Source organism: Tupaia chinensis, unplaced genomic scaffold (genome assembly GCF_000334495.1).
Source record: "Tupaia chinensis unplaced genomic scaffold, TupChi_1.0 Scaffold144262_1, whole genome shotgun sequence".
Classification (NCBI taxonomy): domain Eukaryota; kingdom Metazoa; phylum Chordata; class Mammalia; order Scandentia; family Tupaiidae; genus Tupaia; species Tupaia belangeri.
The window spans coordinates 1,233,835-1,252,176 of record NW_006204120.1 but is presented as its reverse complement, the minus strand read 5'-3'; the positions used below and the strand labels follow the sequence as shown (position 1 = coordinate 1,252,176).

General features: G+C 36.5%; 1 protein-coding gene across 8 annotated transcripts in view; it reads left to right on the top strand.

Annotated features, from left to right (window-relative positions):
* Positions 1–18,342, top strand: part of ENOX1 (ecto-NOX disulfide-thiol exchanger 1) — a 548,245-nt gene that overhangs the window by 303,571 nt on the left and 226,332 nt on the right. For all 8 annotated transcript variants that reach the window (XM_027767432.1, XM_027767431.1, XM_027767428.1 and 5 more), the window contains 2 exons: positions 9,259–9,402; positions 10,518–10,655. In XM_027767432.1, coding sequence (XP_027623233.1) covers positions 9,259–9,402; positions 10,518–10,655 — 282 coding nt within the window. The remainder of the gene's footprint in view (positions 1–9,258; positions 9,403–10,517; positions 10,656–18,342) is intronic.

The window sequence follows — 18,342 nt, the reverse complement described above, 5'->3', positions numbered from 1 at the left end:
CATCAAGCCCCACTCCCCTGATGAGGTAACCACATTATTTGTGAGGCCAATGGAAGTTAAAACCATCCCAGGGAACCCAAGGCTCCTGCTGTTCTTGCTCACAGGTTACAGCCATGAATGCTTAAGAGCAGTGGGAGGTGCTTTAGAGAAATAGAAAGCAGTCTCTGGCCCTGGCCTCCCAGTAGAAGGTCCTGAGTCCTGTTAGGTCTATAAGTCCTGGGGCCCTCATGGCAGCAGGGCTAATGCTTTATTCATTGTGTTGCAATGGCATCATTAAGAGCACATTAGTTTAAAGAGTAACTAACATGTTCTTTGTGACCCTACTAGGAGAAATGTTAAACAGGATGAGCAGCTAGCTCAAGCTGGTCCAGGTCTGACCCGAGTTTTACTGCAAGTTAGATTTCCATAAATTAAAGAACTCTAACCAGGCTTTTTGGAAAATAGATAACTCATTTACCAAAGTTTGCAGCCATTTAAGAGTCAGTTATTTACTCACTACAATTAAAATGTTCCACTTTGTAGTTTAATATATTTTCCATGGTTGGGTCAAGGTGTGAAATGAGTACACAAGGAGAAAACTGAACCCCAAACAGTGTACATTATAGAATTATATATTGCTGGCTTTCCTTTAAGTAATACGATAGTAATGTTTATAGAAATTGCTTCTTGCTATCAGCTTGGCTGAAAAGACCAGTGGTGAGCAATGTTGCCTCTCTGTCCTGTGCATGCATAAGAAATTGTTCTTTGATTTGTGACCATGGTATACAGATTTCACCTTTCCTGATGGTCATGTCCGAAGCCTGAAATATACTTAAAGTCTTGTTCCAGAAGCTTCACTCCCTTTCCCAAGGTGACTCCTCTGTGGTCTCTTGTTCTTCCTCAGCAGTCCATGGCTTTGCCATTTCAGGTGAAGCTGTCATTTAGCTACAGCATTCTGTTTACTTTACTGCTCTGTCGAATTTTCGAACATGAATGTGAAGAGGATAGAGAAAGTGTACACACAGAGAAAACTTGTCAATTGAGGGGAATCAAGAGTGATCTGATATATCTTTATTTGCTTTTACAAATTTGTGGCTTAGATGGTAGTTTAATTTCAATATCCCTATTTAAGGATAGAAAAGCCACTTTTCCAAGGACAGACATCACTACAGAAGTAGGATTTGGGGTCAAAATTCAAGTTTACATCTCCAGTTCTTCAGATAAGGACTCAGGTGGAATGAAAACTTGAGAACTGTTAAGACTATTCAGAAAAGTGATCACCATACCCATTGCTAACTAAGGCTGCACAATTGTATGTCAAGAACATTTGGGAGACTGCTGTATCCAGAAGTTGGAATTAATTAATGGACTCTTAAAATTTATCTAATTCTTCAAACCTTGATATTCTACAAACCCAGGGAGGTTTGTCTTGAGTCTCAGGGGTTTAGAAAAATTTTGCTTAAAGCAAGGCCCTTCTTGGGGCCAGTAGATGGCATAGTGGTTAAGGTGCTAGACTCTCACATGACCGTTCAAGTTCTGGACTGGACAGCTTGAAAGTCATATCAAGTTAGTGTGTGCCCAAAATCTATAGAGGAGAATAGATTGCAGGGTGATTTCTCACTTTTTCTCTCTCTATCTCTCTCCGTCTTTCCAGCAACCACAATTACCCTATAGTAAAAGTCTTTTTATAAAAGGAACAAAAAATAGCTTTTTCATTTAAATGGATCTAAGGTTATATTTACTGATAACATTGCTTCCTTTTATAATTTACTCACTAGCAGAGTCAAGTAATGAAAGGTATATTTTGGAAGGCAGAAAACAACAGATTGTATGTGGTTGGTTGCTAGGTTGCTATCTATTGATAAGGGGAATTAATAGCATCATTTTTACATTTCATAGTCTTCAACTATAATATTGCCCTTTCCAGAAAATCTGAAATAGCCTAAATGTAGGTCTCATATTTTAAAACCTATCTATACAAAGATCGAAATTAACGTGTTATCATAGTACCATCTAGGCCTCTTTTTTATATTTAATAGAAAGACAGGTACTTTATCTTTTTTTTTCTTTTTTTGGAGAGGATTTTTTTTTTTCTATAGGGCGCATGTGCTCGCCAGAAAGACAGAGAGAGACAGAGAGATAGAAAGCAAGAAATCACCCCCCCAGGGGGGATGGTCACACCGCAATCCCTTCTCCATTCTCTTTTCAGGATCTTGGGCACACACACACACACACCTGGCATGAGCTTAAGCCGCCGTGTCTGGGACTTGAACCATGGTCGACTGCATGGGAATCCAGCGACAAAGGCATTACGCTAACTGCTGGTCCCTGTGAGGTACTTTATCTTTAATATCTTAAGACTGTGCTTTTGTTATTTCTTCAATTTAGAAATAGAGGAAGCATAATTTTTTCAAGAGCAAAGGTTTCCTTAAAAAAATCATTTTACTTCTGTCATTTCTCTAATGTTTATATATGCAATGCTGAATAGTATTTTTCTTTGTGTCAAAAGATAATTGGCTTTATCTACTCTCCCACCCATGCTAGGTGAGCTGTTTATAGCAAATTTGGCCATTTTGTTTGATTGCATGATTTTACAGAGAGGATGTTTGGTCATCTCCCTTTCTCTCCCTTCTCTCTCTCTCTCTCTGAAGTTCTTTGAAGACAGACATATCATGAGTAAAACCTTATTCATTCAGTAACCACTTCCTCCCTAAGATAGAAGATGATTTATAGTTTAAAATTGGCTGCTAGACAAAGTAGAAAAATGGAGTATGAAATCACAGACCCATAATGGAATTTCGTGTGTGAGAAATGGTCGGATCTGCTTTTTATCCTCTGTAGTGCATGCCAAATTGAAACGTCTCCTTTCTTCCAATGATTTCACTTCTTTAGTTCTGTACGTATATGCCTTTGTTACACTAATGCACTGCTTAATGGGTCTGAAGATGCAGTTATTTATAGATTTTAGCTCATTCAAAGAGCAGCTGCAAGAAGTCTCACAAAAGGAAGACGTCACTGTAACCTGCTTATGACCCTACATTGGTTTCCAGGGAGGTGTGGAATCTTAAATCTTAGAGGATGACTTGTTAAGTGCACCAAAAACTTATCTTGAAAGATTTGACAGGTTTTTTAAAATTGTCTTCCTTTGACACCTCAAATTCATCTGTGTTTTAGTTTCTAAGAGAGATTTTATCCCTTATGTTTCTCAGCTTTCAAACCTCTTAAGATTTGGGATTGAGTCCTGGAACTGAGTGTTGTTTCTTGTTTTTTTCCTTTCTTTATCACTATCTTCTTCTTCTCTTTTTCTCCTTTCATTTTTTTCTTTTCTTATTTATTTTCACCATGCATGGACTCATTGAAAATCTATTTTATAAGTGTATAGATTTATAAGTATACTAATTATGTAAACAGTGCCTACTATATTCCAGGTACTGTGCTTGCTAGCTGCAATATGCAGCTAACCATTCTAACCTCATAGTTTATTAGGGAGACATGGGTAAGCAACTAGTTAGAATCTAAAGTAGCAAGTGCTGGTATAGAGCGAGGCAGAGTGCCTTGGGAGCACAGAGGAGGGAGTAGTACCCCTTTGTCTTTGTCTTGTTGCCTTAAAGAGAACACTGAAAAAATACTTAGGAATGGCATTTCTATTTAGGTACACTATGATGTGATGTATATCAAATTGTGACACTTTGGGACCAGCAGATGGAGTAATGGCTACATCACTGGACTCCCACATGGTTGACTGCAGTTTTAGTCCTGGGCCCAGTGACATAAAACTCATGCTGGGTGCATGTGTGTGCGTGCCCCAAAACCCAAGATCCCAAGAGGAGAATGGAGGAAAAGGGATTGTGGTGTAGCTATCCCCTGGGGGGTGAGTTCTTGCTTTCTCTCTCTCTGTCTCTCCAGCAAGTATATGTGCCCTATAGCAAATTTCTCTCTCTAAAAAACAAACCAAAAAATGACACTTCTGAAGAGTCCAGTGATTTTATAAATATATGAGTAATGGGTTAGATAGTAAAGAAGACTTTTTTTTTTTTTTTTGCTGTAGGGCACATGTGCCGGCCAGAGATACTTTAAGCTGTTCTTTAAAACCTTAATACTACTATCTCCCATTCATCAGCAGATATTGATCATTAATAAGTAATCAACAGCCTGTATATATAACAGACTTGAAAGCTTTATCATGCTTTATCATGTAGGGTCTTAGGTAATCCCATTATCAGATACCTCTTCATTATTCTCTTTAAGTGCTCTCCTCTATGCATAATACAAAATCACTAAATTTACTCCTACCTAAGATTTAAGGAGCAAGGTAGACTTTGCTGACATTTCTGTAGACGGAACAGGGGAAGAATTTATGTGCAAACTTCCCAGTGAGCCACCAGAAATTCTGCTTTAGTTATTCATCTACTATGTAGTCCCATTTCTATAGATGGCTACCAGACATCTCTCCTTCCTTCTTCCTCAAAACACTCAGTGTTCATGTTCTCTTTTACCATAGTTCACAGAGCAGTTCCACTCTGCCCACAAACTTGCAGGTTCCACTTAAGTCCATAATCAGTAAAAGAAAAACCCAGTAGTTAACAGGATCCATTCTCAGAAGCCTATTTTGCAACTCTCTTCAGTAATTAAACCGTGTTCTTTGGTCTCTGTATTTGAAGAGATAACAAGTAGAGTTTTTTGATTTTTTTTTTTTTTGGAGAGATTTTTGCTATAGGGTGTGTGCGCTCACCAGAAAGACAGAGAGAGACAGAGAGACAGAAAGCAAGAAATCACCCCCCAGGGTGGATGGCCATGCCACAATCCCTTCTCTTCTATTCTCCTCTCTGGATCTTGGGCATGTACACACACGTGCCTAGCATGAGTTGAAACCCCCAGGTCTGTGACTCGAACTGTGGTCAACTACATGGGAGTCCAGTGACAAAGTCATTACACCATCTGCTGGCCCCAACAAGTAAAGTTTTTAAAAACTGATGAAAGATATTAAACTTTCTAGTTGTCCCTTAATGAGAAAACGGGTCTGCAATTTCTTAGTTTACCATTATAGGGAGAAAAATGTTTCCCTTATCATTTATAGTCAGATGCTTAAAAATCATGGATTTGATACATCAGTAACATCTATTTAACAATATTCTTTTTCTTTTTTATAATTTTTTCTATCGGGAACATATAATCACCAGAGAGACAGAGAGAGAAAGAGACAGAAAGTGAGAAATCATCTCCTCAAGGGCCACACCAAAATTCATTCTCCTCCATCCTCTTCTGGGAACTTGGGGCCCGTAGGCACACGCACCTAGTGTGAATTTCAAGCTGCCAAGTCCAGAACTTGAACCGTGGTCAGCCCTGAGTAAGTCCAGTGTCTTAATCTCTATGTCACCTGCTGGTCTCTTAACAATATTGTATATTGTCCTAAACCATGAAACATTTCCATAACTTCAAGAGTATTGTAGGGATTACATAAAGATTTTCCATGATAGAAGATGAGAGTGAAATTTGGATGTAAAAGTATTTGTTTTCTTTTTATGATAAATATAAATCACAGCTAATGAAAGACAAAGCTAATAAAGAGTTCCTACAAAATGAGGTTTCGGATATCACATGATACAATTTTATTGTTATTAACTTTTCATAAGACATTAATAAATTTGATTCTATCAATATAATTATTTTGTTATTAAAGTTGATATGACTTAGATCAAACAAAATTACTCTTTAAAAAAAAATAAAGAAAAACTTTAATATCTAGCTGACCCCACCCCCTTTTAAGAATCATCTGTGTTTGATGGACAATTACAGACAGGTTTCATTATTCCCACTGTGTGTGTCCTTGGTACCTGTGAAAGCTGGAAAAGGTTACAACAGGTTGTGTTTAAGAGTGGGAATAGCCTATGCCCATTTTTAGGCCAAACAGTATTCTCATTGACTTGGAGAATTTCACAAATTGTTTCATTCACTGATACAGCACAATGAAATGCTGAGCACGACTACCCATTGTTGACTGGTTATATAAAATTGGGTATGATTTGTACTTGAAAATATCTTAAAGAAGAACAGATTAGATATCCATTAAATTTAGACAAAACTGTACTCTTACCCATAGCATTTTGTATATCTGATTGTCTTGTGATCATACCTCACTAAAACCTATAAATAGAAATTGCCAATTTCATCATTCATTATGAATCTCTTCAAGCTTTGGCAGTTGCATTGGCAGGAAAAAAACCTAGAGAGAAAAAATTAATATAGCTTTTAAGTTATATTATTTTTAAAAGGAATTATAAAAAATAAAATATTCTGCTACAGTTTAGATGTGGCATATAAAACTAGGGCAACACTTACTTTTAGAAATATCAAGTGTTACTCACTGTTTTAGAATTAATTACATAATTATCTACCAGAACACAAAGATCCCAGGGTACCTTAATGGAACCACTACACTTCCAAATAAAATAATAGAAATTATCACCCACTATATTCAAAGTACTTTATTAGCTATAATTTTTTAACTCCCCACATCTCTGTGTATAAATAAACATTATTAAGAGTATTAATCTTTTCTATAGTTTGGAAGTAAGAAAACTAACGCAGCAAGATTGATTCAAGTGATAAATTAGGCATTATGGCCTTGAATCATTTAAACAGACAGGTATTCAATAGTAACAATAGATGTTAGTAATGTTCAAAAATAGCTCTTCAACTAATCATAAATTACTAAGTAGTAATTGATTAGAAGTATCACTTTTCTTCTAAGTCAAGTGATCAAATCAATTTAGATTTTATAAAGAATGTCATGGCAGCCTTAGGGCTATTGGAAGTGCTGAATATGTGACAGAATTTACTTTAGAATCACCATCTTAGTTACATAGTAGATATGAAGAGATGTGTCATTAAAACCGTTGGATTGGGATTGAAGAGATATAAAAAATTGAAAAACAGAGTTCTATTGGAAAATAAACCAAAGTTTACAAATCACATTCACCCACAGAGCAATGCTTTTTCAATGAAACAGTAGCAGTTTGTTATAGTTTTCAGTGAAGCAGTTGTTATTTGTTAAGATGATCATGAAAAGAATTGGTACAAGCTACCGGCTTCCAGGACACTGGATGCCCTTTTAAGGAATATAATTCCTAAGGTGAAAACTACCATTGGAACAGTAACAGAGCCGAGGGAAGCTAAAGCTAATGCCATTTCTAAAATAGTATAGTAGAAAGTCAAGGTGAAACATTGTCGGTCAGGCACAAGTCATAAAGCCTACAAAGTACAGGGATGTTCTCTGATATAGTGTTCCAGAACTGCAGACTCATTAGACAGAAAAAAGGTATGATTAATGTGCATTTGGGGAGAATTGGAGCTAGAAGGAAGCCAGCCAACTAAACTTCATTTGGAGAGATAAGTAAGACAAATAGTGACCTTGCAATGATCTGAAACGGCTCTAGTACAGGGCTATTTGAGTAAAAGAAGGAACGCATTCTAGTCTGACTCTGTCTTGATGCTCTGAAATGGTTGGATGGAGAGAGAAAAGTGCTGTGAGGTTTCATCCTGGAAATATGTCTGGTGAGTTGGCAGCGACAGGGCAGATATTTAAGTTAGTGACGTATTACTTGCACTATTAGATTTATGTGGTGAGGATCTCTTTGATGGTACCTGTTCCCTAACATAACTGATATACAATATATGAACAAATTCCAAATTCATTTGGATAGCAGAGTTAAATGGCAAGGTATAAAATATTTGTTCTGAGTATAGTTTGCTCCTCAAGTTGAGTTACTCACTGTTTGATGACGAAGATGTGTGATCTTTCTGATAGACAATTGGAGAAGAAAAAAAAAAAGTTCTTCACTGTCTCAGGTACCCCTCTCGTTGAGGAATATGGATTTGTTGAGACCGTAGAAACCGTTAGATCATCACGTACCTATCTCTGAGTTATTGAGACCTAAACATCTAATTGAATTAAACTTCTACTCAACTGGTAAATTCTTTTTGACAGTATAGTGCTCAAGGGATAACTGATTCTTGCACCCAAGAATCAGAGAAATAAAAGAATGAAAGATTTAAACTTAATATTAGATACACTGACAAACAAACCAAAATACTCAATTTCTAAAATTATCATTTACTGAAACATGATTTAGAAAAATTTCTGAATTTATGCCAAAATAAAAGGAAACATTTACACTTATTTGTTATATCTACTTAAGATCAAACTTGTCAGGGCACTCCTCTAAGTTTTGAACTGGTGAGTGTGTACTTGAAATACGGATGTGTGAATGCTCTGTTTTTACACTTCTAAGGGTAGAGAGAAACCATTGCATTTTATAAATAGTGTGATACAGTGAGGAACTTTTTAACTTTAATTTGTACTGTTATTTATATTGATTAGAAAAGTGCTTTAAAAGTCTCATAAAAATATACATGAATAGGGGCTGGCAGGTGGTGTGGTGGTTAAGGGCGCTGGAGTCCCTTGTGACTGCCTGTGGTTCAAGTCCTGGACCTGGCGGCTTGCTTTCTCACTTTCTCTCTCTCTCTCTCTCTGTCCCTCTCTGGTCAAATTAAAATAAATGAATAAAAATAAATAAAGTTAAATGAAATAATTCTTTAAAAAATACATGAATAAAAGGTATAATTCTAAGAAAAATTTATATTAATTAACTTAATGATTTTCCTTTGCTACCCCCTCAGCCTCCAGATCTTCTTTTACAGACAGCATATAATTCTTCCCTTTGCCTTTGCTAACTATTATAATTTTTTTTTTAACTATTATAATTTAGGTAGCTGCCTTTTTTCAGCCTCACTATGAATGGGCTCTTGCTTTTTTTCTTCCTACTCCAGATTTTTTTCCTTTCTGAATACAAAGATGACCGTCTTCCAAAATAACAACATCAATTAATTTTTGAACTTAAAATATATTTAACCGTAGTCTACCCTCTCCATTGATGTGCAGTGTGTGGAAAAGGCTGTGCAGGAACTGATAAGCCCCCGTTTGTGAAGGCTTTTCAGTAGGAAGCAAGGCATTTTGATGTAGCTATAAGGTGCTGTTTATTCAGCCTGCCCTGGCTCTAGGTAAGTTGATGGGTTGACCTCCATATCTCACAGGACTCCAAAACTGAGCCATACAACAGCCACTGAGGGCCTATCGCAAGCTGCTTTGCCTCTGTGCCATCCAAGACGGGAAGCTGTCCTTGTCATTTGTTTCTGTTTTTGAACAGGCTATAGTTTATCCTTATAGTTCTCTCAGTTAACTGTCATGGCTTCTTACCACACTTCTGTCCCCTTTTACAGAATCCGATGATCTCCGAGGGGACCCTGCACTCAGCCATCAAAGCACTCCTGCTCCCCAAGATGCTCTCAATTCAATGGTAGATGTGTGTGGAGCTGAGAGTATCACTTCGTGTCCCCAGGAGCTTCCTCAGATGATGGCTGCAGGTAAATGTCAGTAGCCAGCACAGGAGTTAGTGGAGTTTGTCCAGCTAAGAAAACATGCACTGAGCCAGGAACCTGGGCCCTTAAAGAAATCAGAATACAGAACTATTGAGTCATCAGGAAAGCCATGATGCATTTTTGCATAGAAAAATATGTCATGACTTTTCCAATGACCTCATAGTAAAAGTCAAAACCATTAGGTAAAATCTGAAATAGTCTGCTGTTTTTTTAGCTCAGTACAATTTGTGTTACTTTATTTTTTTTTGTTTACTTCTAAGCCAGAAAAGACATGTGCTTGCCAGAGAGAGAGAAAGAGAGACAGAAAGTAACCCCAATGGGTTATGGTTATACTGCAATTCCGTCTTCTCCATTTTCCATCCTGTAGGAATTTGGGGCACACACTCACATGGACCAGTGGTGTTTTTCAAGCTACCTGGGCTAGGATTGAAACCTCACGGCTGGCTGTGTGGGAGCCAGCTCCTTTAACCACTGGGTCACAGGACTGGCATTGTTCATTCTATTCCTTTTATGAAAATCAGTGCCTATACTTTGGGAAGAAATCACTTTAAGTAGACACCTATATTTTCTTAATGTAATGATGTAAAAGTCTGTAAAGAAGATACTATGTTATATGTAACATTTAATAAACTCAGTCAGGACCAGAGTTACTACTTGACAATTATGTCTCTGTTAGATGGGTTGAAGGTGTATTTGCTCCATAATTATACTTGGAAATAGATGCATTTGTTTATTATTAATCTCCTAAGCCAACTGACTTGTTTTACTGAAAGTACTGCTGCCTCTCAACCTTATAACGTAACTAATGGTTCACTGAGAGAAAGAAGCGCTCTTTCAGTGTTTTTCCAGGGGTACCTCCTCAATGGTGCACTGTGTATAATATAAACTACATATCATTAAGTTTCCTCCCAGAAAGTATTTGGGAACACTTTATGTTTATGTCTAGAGAAAACACTGCTGTACATTATAGTGTTTTATGGTTTTGTGGTTTGGGAATGCACTAAATGAAGCCTCACATCTCTAAGCAACATGATTTCTTTTAAAAACAAACACCCTTGCCTATTATTAACTCAAAGTCACAATTTGTTTTTCCCCCACAGCAGCTGATGGTTTGGGAAGTATAGCAATAGACACAACCCAGCTCAACATGGCCGTGACAGATCCCACAGCCTGGGCAACAGCCATGAATAACCTGGGCATGGTTCCCGTGGGGTTGCCTGGACAGCAGCTTGTGTCTGGTAAGCTTTCTCTGGTTGTGAAGATGCTTGCAACAGTACCAAAGGGCGTGGGTGCCTGTGACTCGGTAATCCCTCCACACCACAAGTGTTGAACATGGTCTTTGATGTATGAACATGGCATACTTGGCAAGCTGTGCTTGAGATTCCTTTCCACATCACCTTGCTCTTCTGTCCAATATTTGTTCTCTGAAAAAGCCACCCTATTACTGCTATACATTGTGTGCTACCCTCTGTAGCCTTGCAACATCAATTGCATTTTTAAAATTGCCAATTACAGAGGCTGATACTGGCTTTCCAATTTATAAAACTCAAAACTCATTCACAGACATGATGTCTTTTTCCCTCGAGATAAATAGATATTTATTTTTGCTTTTTCTTTCTTTCTTTTTTTTTTTTTTTTTTTTTTGAGAGGTTTTGGCTATAGGACATGTGCACTCACCAGAAAGACAGAGAGAGACAGAAAGACAGAAAGTGAGAAATCACCCCCCAGGGGGGATGGCCACGCTACAATCCCTTCTCTTCCATCCTCCTTTTAGGATCTTGGGCACGCACACACATGTGCCCGGCATGAGTTCAAGCTACCAAGTCCAGGACTTGAACTGCGGTCAACTACGTGGGAGTCCCGAGACATAACCATTACACCAACTGCTGGTCTCACTTATTTTTGCTATTGTCCTTGTTAATGTTTTCGTTTCATGAATATGGAAACTGTAGATCAGTATAGATAACTTTTTTGGCACCGAGATGGAAACTTAGCTCAACTGACACTAAATCCCCTGTTTTCTCCCAGCCACGACTGGGAATCATAATATAATGCATTAAACAGATAAAATGAAAATGAAAGGTCACAAAGTCAAAAGTCATTTAAAAGATTACATCATTTAATTTAACACATATTTATTATGATTTTACATATGCCCTATAAAAGGTGCTTTGAAAAATGAAGATGTGTATATGAGTGTGTCTATGTGTATACATACACATATGTGTGTATGAGTGTTTTTGTATACACACATGTATGTACAAATATGTGTACATGTCCACACACAGAGAGAAACACACAGACCCACACATATACATGCTTGTTAATGTTTTCGTTTCATGAATATGGAAATTGTAGATCAGTATAGATAACTTTTCTGGCACCGAAATGGAAATTTAGCTCAACTGACACTAAATCCCCTGTTTTCTCCCAGCCACGACTGGGAATCATAATATAATGCATTAAACAGATAAAATGAAAATGAAAGGTCACAAAGTCAAAAGTCATTTAAAAGATTACATCATTTAATTTAACACATATTTATTATGATTTTACATATGCCCTATAAAAGGTGCTTTGGAAAATGAAGATGTGTATATGAGTGTGTATATGTGTATACATACACATATGTGTGTATGAGTGTTTTTGTATACACACATATATGTACAAATATGTGTACATGTCCACACAGAGAGAGAAACACAGAGACACACACATATATATGTGTACATATACATGCATACATGTAAATGTGTGTCCTTAAGGAGCATGTTTCCCTAAATTGAAAAACAATAACCAAAACAGCAACAAAAATATGTAAAAACAGGTGTCAAGTAGTGCTACAGACTAGTAATTTAATAATATCTACATCGGTCACTGAGGCTCTGAGGTAAGATGTTATCAGAAAAGTGAAACTTCAAGCTAACTTAGGAGATATAAATAAAATGTACCTATTCACTCACTAATTCACTCATTCATTCATTGAATAAATATACACTTTGACATTCATCTAGTGCAGGGTCTCCAGCAGTGAAGAAGCAGTCATGATCCCTGCCCTCTCAGAATTTACAGAAAATAGCTGACAGTTATTATACTGTGGCCATTGTTACCATGGGAGAACAGAGCACTTCGGGTCATCACATTAGTGAGGGTAGATGATGTGCATTAAATAGAAACAAAGTGCTTTTAGAATGTTACTATTATAGGTTCTTTACCCACAAATCTGTGCACTTTATGTGAATTGACCAAACAAATATGCTTGTTTTTTGATCAAAAGTGGCCATAGTCGAGGGCCAACAAGTGGCATGGTGGTTAAAGGCGCTGGACTCCCACATGACTGACCACGGTTCAAGTCTTGGACCTGGTGGCTTGCTTTCTCACTTTCTCTCTCTCTCTCTCTGTGTGTGTTTCTCTGATCAAAAACTGGAAAATAACAATGATAATAATAAATAAAGTTAATTAAAATAATTCTTTTTTTTAAAAAAAGTGGCCATAGTCGAAAAATTGTAAATGAAATACAACACATTTTATATGTGTATGTACATATGCAGTGTGTATATGTATATATAAATAAATATGTACATACATATACACATATTTTTATTTAATTTTTCAATTAATAAGTTATTTCTTTCTTTCCTAACAGAAAAAAAAAAAGAGAGGGAAAAACAGGTTGAGAGAGAGAGAGAGGCATTCTCAACAGGGTCTTCACAGTCCACCCCTAGTCTTAGCTGATCAGGATCACTGGCTTATGTGCACAACTGACATGCTCAGGGAAGTCTTGGGACATGAATCCAGGACCTTTGCCATGTGGGTACAGTTTCATTACCACTCTGCAGAGCAGTCACCTGGCCCCTTATCCCTTTCTTTTTATTATGACAGAAAATGCATGATAATGTACAAAAGACAGGAAAATACAGAGGAAAAAAGAAAGACAACGATTGAGTTATAAAACATTATCCCTAGAATGTTGCTAAAATTCTGCAAAATGCAATAAAATTCATATAATTGAAGATTTATCTGCTGTGGGTATGTGTATACATACATGAGATTTTCTGTGTCTTGAATATATGTTTATCCAAGCCCCTTTTCATAAAAGATAATCTAAATAGATACTTTCTTCAAATAACTTGAGAGTAAAGATTTATATTTTTCTATCCAAGTTTTCCCAGCTGCCTAATTGAAATATTCATATAGCAGAAATTACTTTACTCTTGTCTCACCTTCCATATCTCTGAGAAAATGTCGTATACCTTCTAGAGTAAGCCAAAACTTCAATAATTCATTATTTTTCCTATGATTTTGAGTCTTCTGACATTTTAACCATGTCCAATTTATGATTTTCCTAGCAACCTACCATGAAAAGAATTACAGCCCTACTCGTTATAGAAGATTTACCGTATCTGCTCCAAATTACATTCTCTATCTCCTGTATTAGCCAAATTGCTTAAACTGTTTTTGAACCTTTCTGAGTCTTTCTGGGCTTCCCTTCATCATTTTTGCAGCCTGACAATTTAAGTGCACTTTGCTTTTTTCTCAGCATTGCCCAACGACTACATTTGTTGACAGGATCTCATAGTCACTGATTTGTATTTGGTTAATGTTTATGTGTTTTCTTCCAGTCTTTTTTCTACACAAGTGTTTCAGTCATACTGGACATAAAATTTCCTATTATGCATTTTTTTAATGTTCTATCTTAAACTATTTTTCCATTTATACTTTCATATTAAAAATTTAAGTAATCTAGCAAATAAATATTCCCTAGTTTACCTAACCACTCTACTATTTACATTTAGACTATTCTCATTTTTTCACTCTTACTAGCCAAGTTTCCCTAGAGAATTTAATATTTCTAAGCATATAAAAAGCATTTACCTTTTTTTACAAAATAGTGATCATATCCATTTTATGGAACTATCATGAGATTTAATTGTGATAGCTTACATAAAATAACTTACCTAGTACCTGCATGTAGTAAACACTTATTAAATATAAACTCTTATTTCTTTCTTTCTTCCTTTTTGCACAGATAATATCACAATAGTCATTGTTATCCATATTGCTTTTCAGCAGTTAAAATTATTTCCCTACTAATAGTAATAGTAGGTTCAAAAACATGAATACTTTAGAAATGTCTTCTTGTGGGGCCAACTGGCGGCTGGTTAAGGCAGCTGGAACCCACATGGTGCACCACACAGTGTGAGTCCTGGGCCTGATGGCTTGAAAAACATGACAGGCAATGTGTGCTTGCGTGCTTAAAATCCTCAGAAGAGAGTGGAAGAGAAGGGATTGCTGCATGGCCATCCTACCCTTGTTAGGAAGAGAGGGTCTCTCACTTTCTCTCTCTTTCTTTCTGTCTTTGTTTCTCTGTGATAAGCCTATGCATCCTATAACAAATTTTTAAATTTTTTTTTATGTGCTGAGCAACTGATTTCCAAACTATACCTATGTACTTAGTATTTACTAATTTGATATACAAATATGGCATCCTGTTATTTTACCTTAATTATTTTATAACTACTCTTATTTATTTTCTATTTCTCCCTTCATTTTCTCTCATAAATAGATTATTCTTACTCTGTATTCATTTATCAAATAGAAGTCTTATTCATTTTTTTATTAGCTTGTATTTAGTTATTTGTTAAGCATATTAATTCTTGGACTTCATATTATTTAAAAACATTCCTCTAGTCATTTCTTGCCTCTTCACATTGGTTCTTTTTAATAGTTTTATGTTTACTTTCTTCTTTATGAATTTTCATTTCATTTCCACATATAAAATAGCTTTTCTACTCTAGAAGGTGATATATAGTCTCAATTTTCCATATCCTCAATGGCTTCTTCCTTTTATCAGAAATTAAATTCTTATGTATATTTTATCTATTTCTGAAGTATCTATTCTTTACTATTGATCTATTTTGATTCCAGCTCGATGGTTTAAATTCTTATCTATAATTTATCAAAACTGAAGTACCTTGTGCTCTCTTTACTGTTCCCAGTGTGTAATGCTGTTTCTGTTCAACATTACTGTGGAGCCACGGGATGGTGCTTCTCACTCAGCATGCTGGCCATCTCTGGGGTTCTTCACAGTGACGATGGGATGTTACAGGCAGTCTTTAATGTTTCAGAAGGGACTTAAAGATTATTTAGTGCAACCTTCCCTCTAAGAAATCCTCTCTAAAACATCTCTGACAGGATTATGAAGAGCCTGGATTTTATGAATACTTGGCTTTCTCCCAAAGTTTCTGATATTTCTAAATGACCAACCACTATTTCCATATTCATTAAAATTAAACTGACACTCAATCCCATTCCTCACTGCTTCTTCAATATATTGAGAGGTTAAAATTATCAGCAAAGCAAGGCGTAAATTTTTTATAACCTTCAATTTTATCAAAATGATTTCCCCAGAAATCAAATCACTTATTACTGTCATGTCAGGCCTTTCTGGTGTGCTGTCGTGAGCTCTCCCAAATACGCCTCTTCGATTTTCCTCCTTTTTTATCATCACCAAATGTTCCACACCATAATTCCATTTCTGCTTTGTTGAACTTCCCTCTTTTTTTATTCATGTGAAGTACTACTTGAGTTAGTACATTGGCTTTGTTTTTTGCATCTAAAATACCATTGTATTGTTATTACCCAACACTAAATCCCATACTCCAATGTTTCGTTTTCTCTATGAGAGAGTATTTGCCTCTACATATTATAGTTATATTTGTTTACTTTGTTTTAGTTCTCTGAAGCTTTTGTTGTGATTGATTGTTTTTGTTATCAATGCTTTGTACATTGGTATAGATCCAGGTTTCTGAACTAATGTGTTGGAACATTAGTGTCCCATAGTTCTTGATGGATAGGGTGGATGTCACATAAGTATTTATGTGGCCTAACAACATTTGCAAATGCTGGGTTAAATACAGGTAAATTGTGGATTTTTCTCAAAGCCTTTACTGCATTAATGTTCCATGTACAGTTTTCACAGTGAGATCTAGATCATAGTATTCCTCAAACTTAATTTAGCTTTTAGGGGCCTGCAGGTGATATGGTAGTTAGGGATGCCGGACTCCCATATGGCTGACCATGGTTCAAGTTCCAGACCAAGCAGCTTGCTTTCTTGCTTTCTCTCTCTCTCTCTCTCTCTCTCTCTCTCTGTGTGTTTCTCTCTGGTCAAATTAAAAAAAATAACAATAATTATAAATAAGATAAAGGAAATAATTCTTTAAAAAATAGCTTTTAAACTTATTTACATCTCCTGATAAATTAGAATATAGCCATGTAAACCAATTTCTTTTCTGTCAACTGTGAATTCCTCCTCTACTACCATCCATCTTCCTATGCCATGTGTGATGTGTTCCGTATGATCTAGTTTACGATTTTGTTTGTTTGCACTTGTGCCAAACAGTATCACTCCCTAATCTCAGGTTTCAAAATAACTCTCTTGTGGTCAAGTGTTGCCTGAAAACTTCTTCTCAGTTTTCAATAAACATGTTGTCCCTTTCCAGAGTCCCCACCTTTGGCACCGTAAACCAAACTCCACAATATCAAATCCTTACTTTTGACACCATCTGTGTGACCAGCTGCTCCCTTCCTATATACCCTGGTTTCTTTTCCAAAGTTATAATCATCCACTGGAAGGAGAGCTGAAGAGCAAGAGCCGAATCCCTGGTTGCCAGTTTCTTGCCCAGGCCTGCATGGCAACTGGTAGTACTTGCTGGATGTTCTCTGGCCATTTGTTTATACAGTGTTCTTTATTAAACTTTTTGAAATATACTTTACTAATGTCAACAATATTTATTTATCTATCATGACTTGTATTGGCACAGATCTTTTGCCCCAAGTTTCTTAGCATGCCATCTGTTGTTTCTCAAATACATGTTCCTAAAAGGCAGCGCCCCTCACTATAGCTGCTGGAGGGGCATATCCAACAGAGTCCCATCCCCTGCCAGTGATCAACTTGGAACCAATAAAAAAACCTTCCTCATCTTTGCAAATGTCTATTAACACACTCTTTTTTTCTTTAAGCTTTCATGAAAGAGGTGTTTTCCTGGGACCACTAGTCATACTCTACAGCAGTGATTTTTATTTTTAATATATATACATTGAATCACAGTATATCATTATAGTTTGCAGAATGAATTTTCCCAGCACGAATACATTGCATATTAGTCCAGTAAAAGATATTATCAAACACATTATCAATTAACACTCTTATTGGTTCCTTGGCTTGTAGCTTGCTGTTTCCTCCTCAGAAGCTTGAGTTCACTGTCAGCACTTGTGTTTCCTGCCACTCTGAAAAGAGCTTGGCTCTCAAACTCATGAGAAGACTAAGGCAGGTTTCTATCCCCTCCTTGTTCTCTTCATTACCTTCTCCCATCCACTAACATTTCCACTTATTTTAATTCTTCTTTGCTTTCTGAGACTACTTTTTTCTAATTTCCTTCTTGGGTTGTTTAATCCTCCCAGGAACACTTTTATCTCTTTAATACACCCAGATATGAAGAGGCATTTGTTAAATCCCTTTATCTCTTCAAGCATCACCCTTTTAACTGGGATTTATTGAGCCAGATGTTGTGTTGAATACTGGGAATACAAGACATAGACCTTACTGTCATGCTTTTGAGTCTGGTGGGGAAAACAGAAAAGGGTACATAAGCAAATATGAATCAACATGATAAGTGGTAATGCTACTAACAGATAAAGGGTGCTGTAAGACATCACTCAAGAGTGTTAATCAGGGGAGTAGCAGGGTTAGAGATGTATTTTTACAAAGGACTTTTGTAAGCCCTATAGAACATTGATGGGAGTATGAGAAAGTTGGCAACAAGGAGAGCAGTTACTCAGATAAGAAATGTTAGTGACAATCATGACAGTGGAGATGGAGCAATGTGAAGGGACTCATGAGACATTTAATTGTAGGAACAGCAG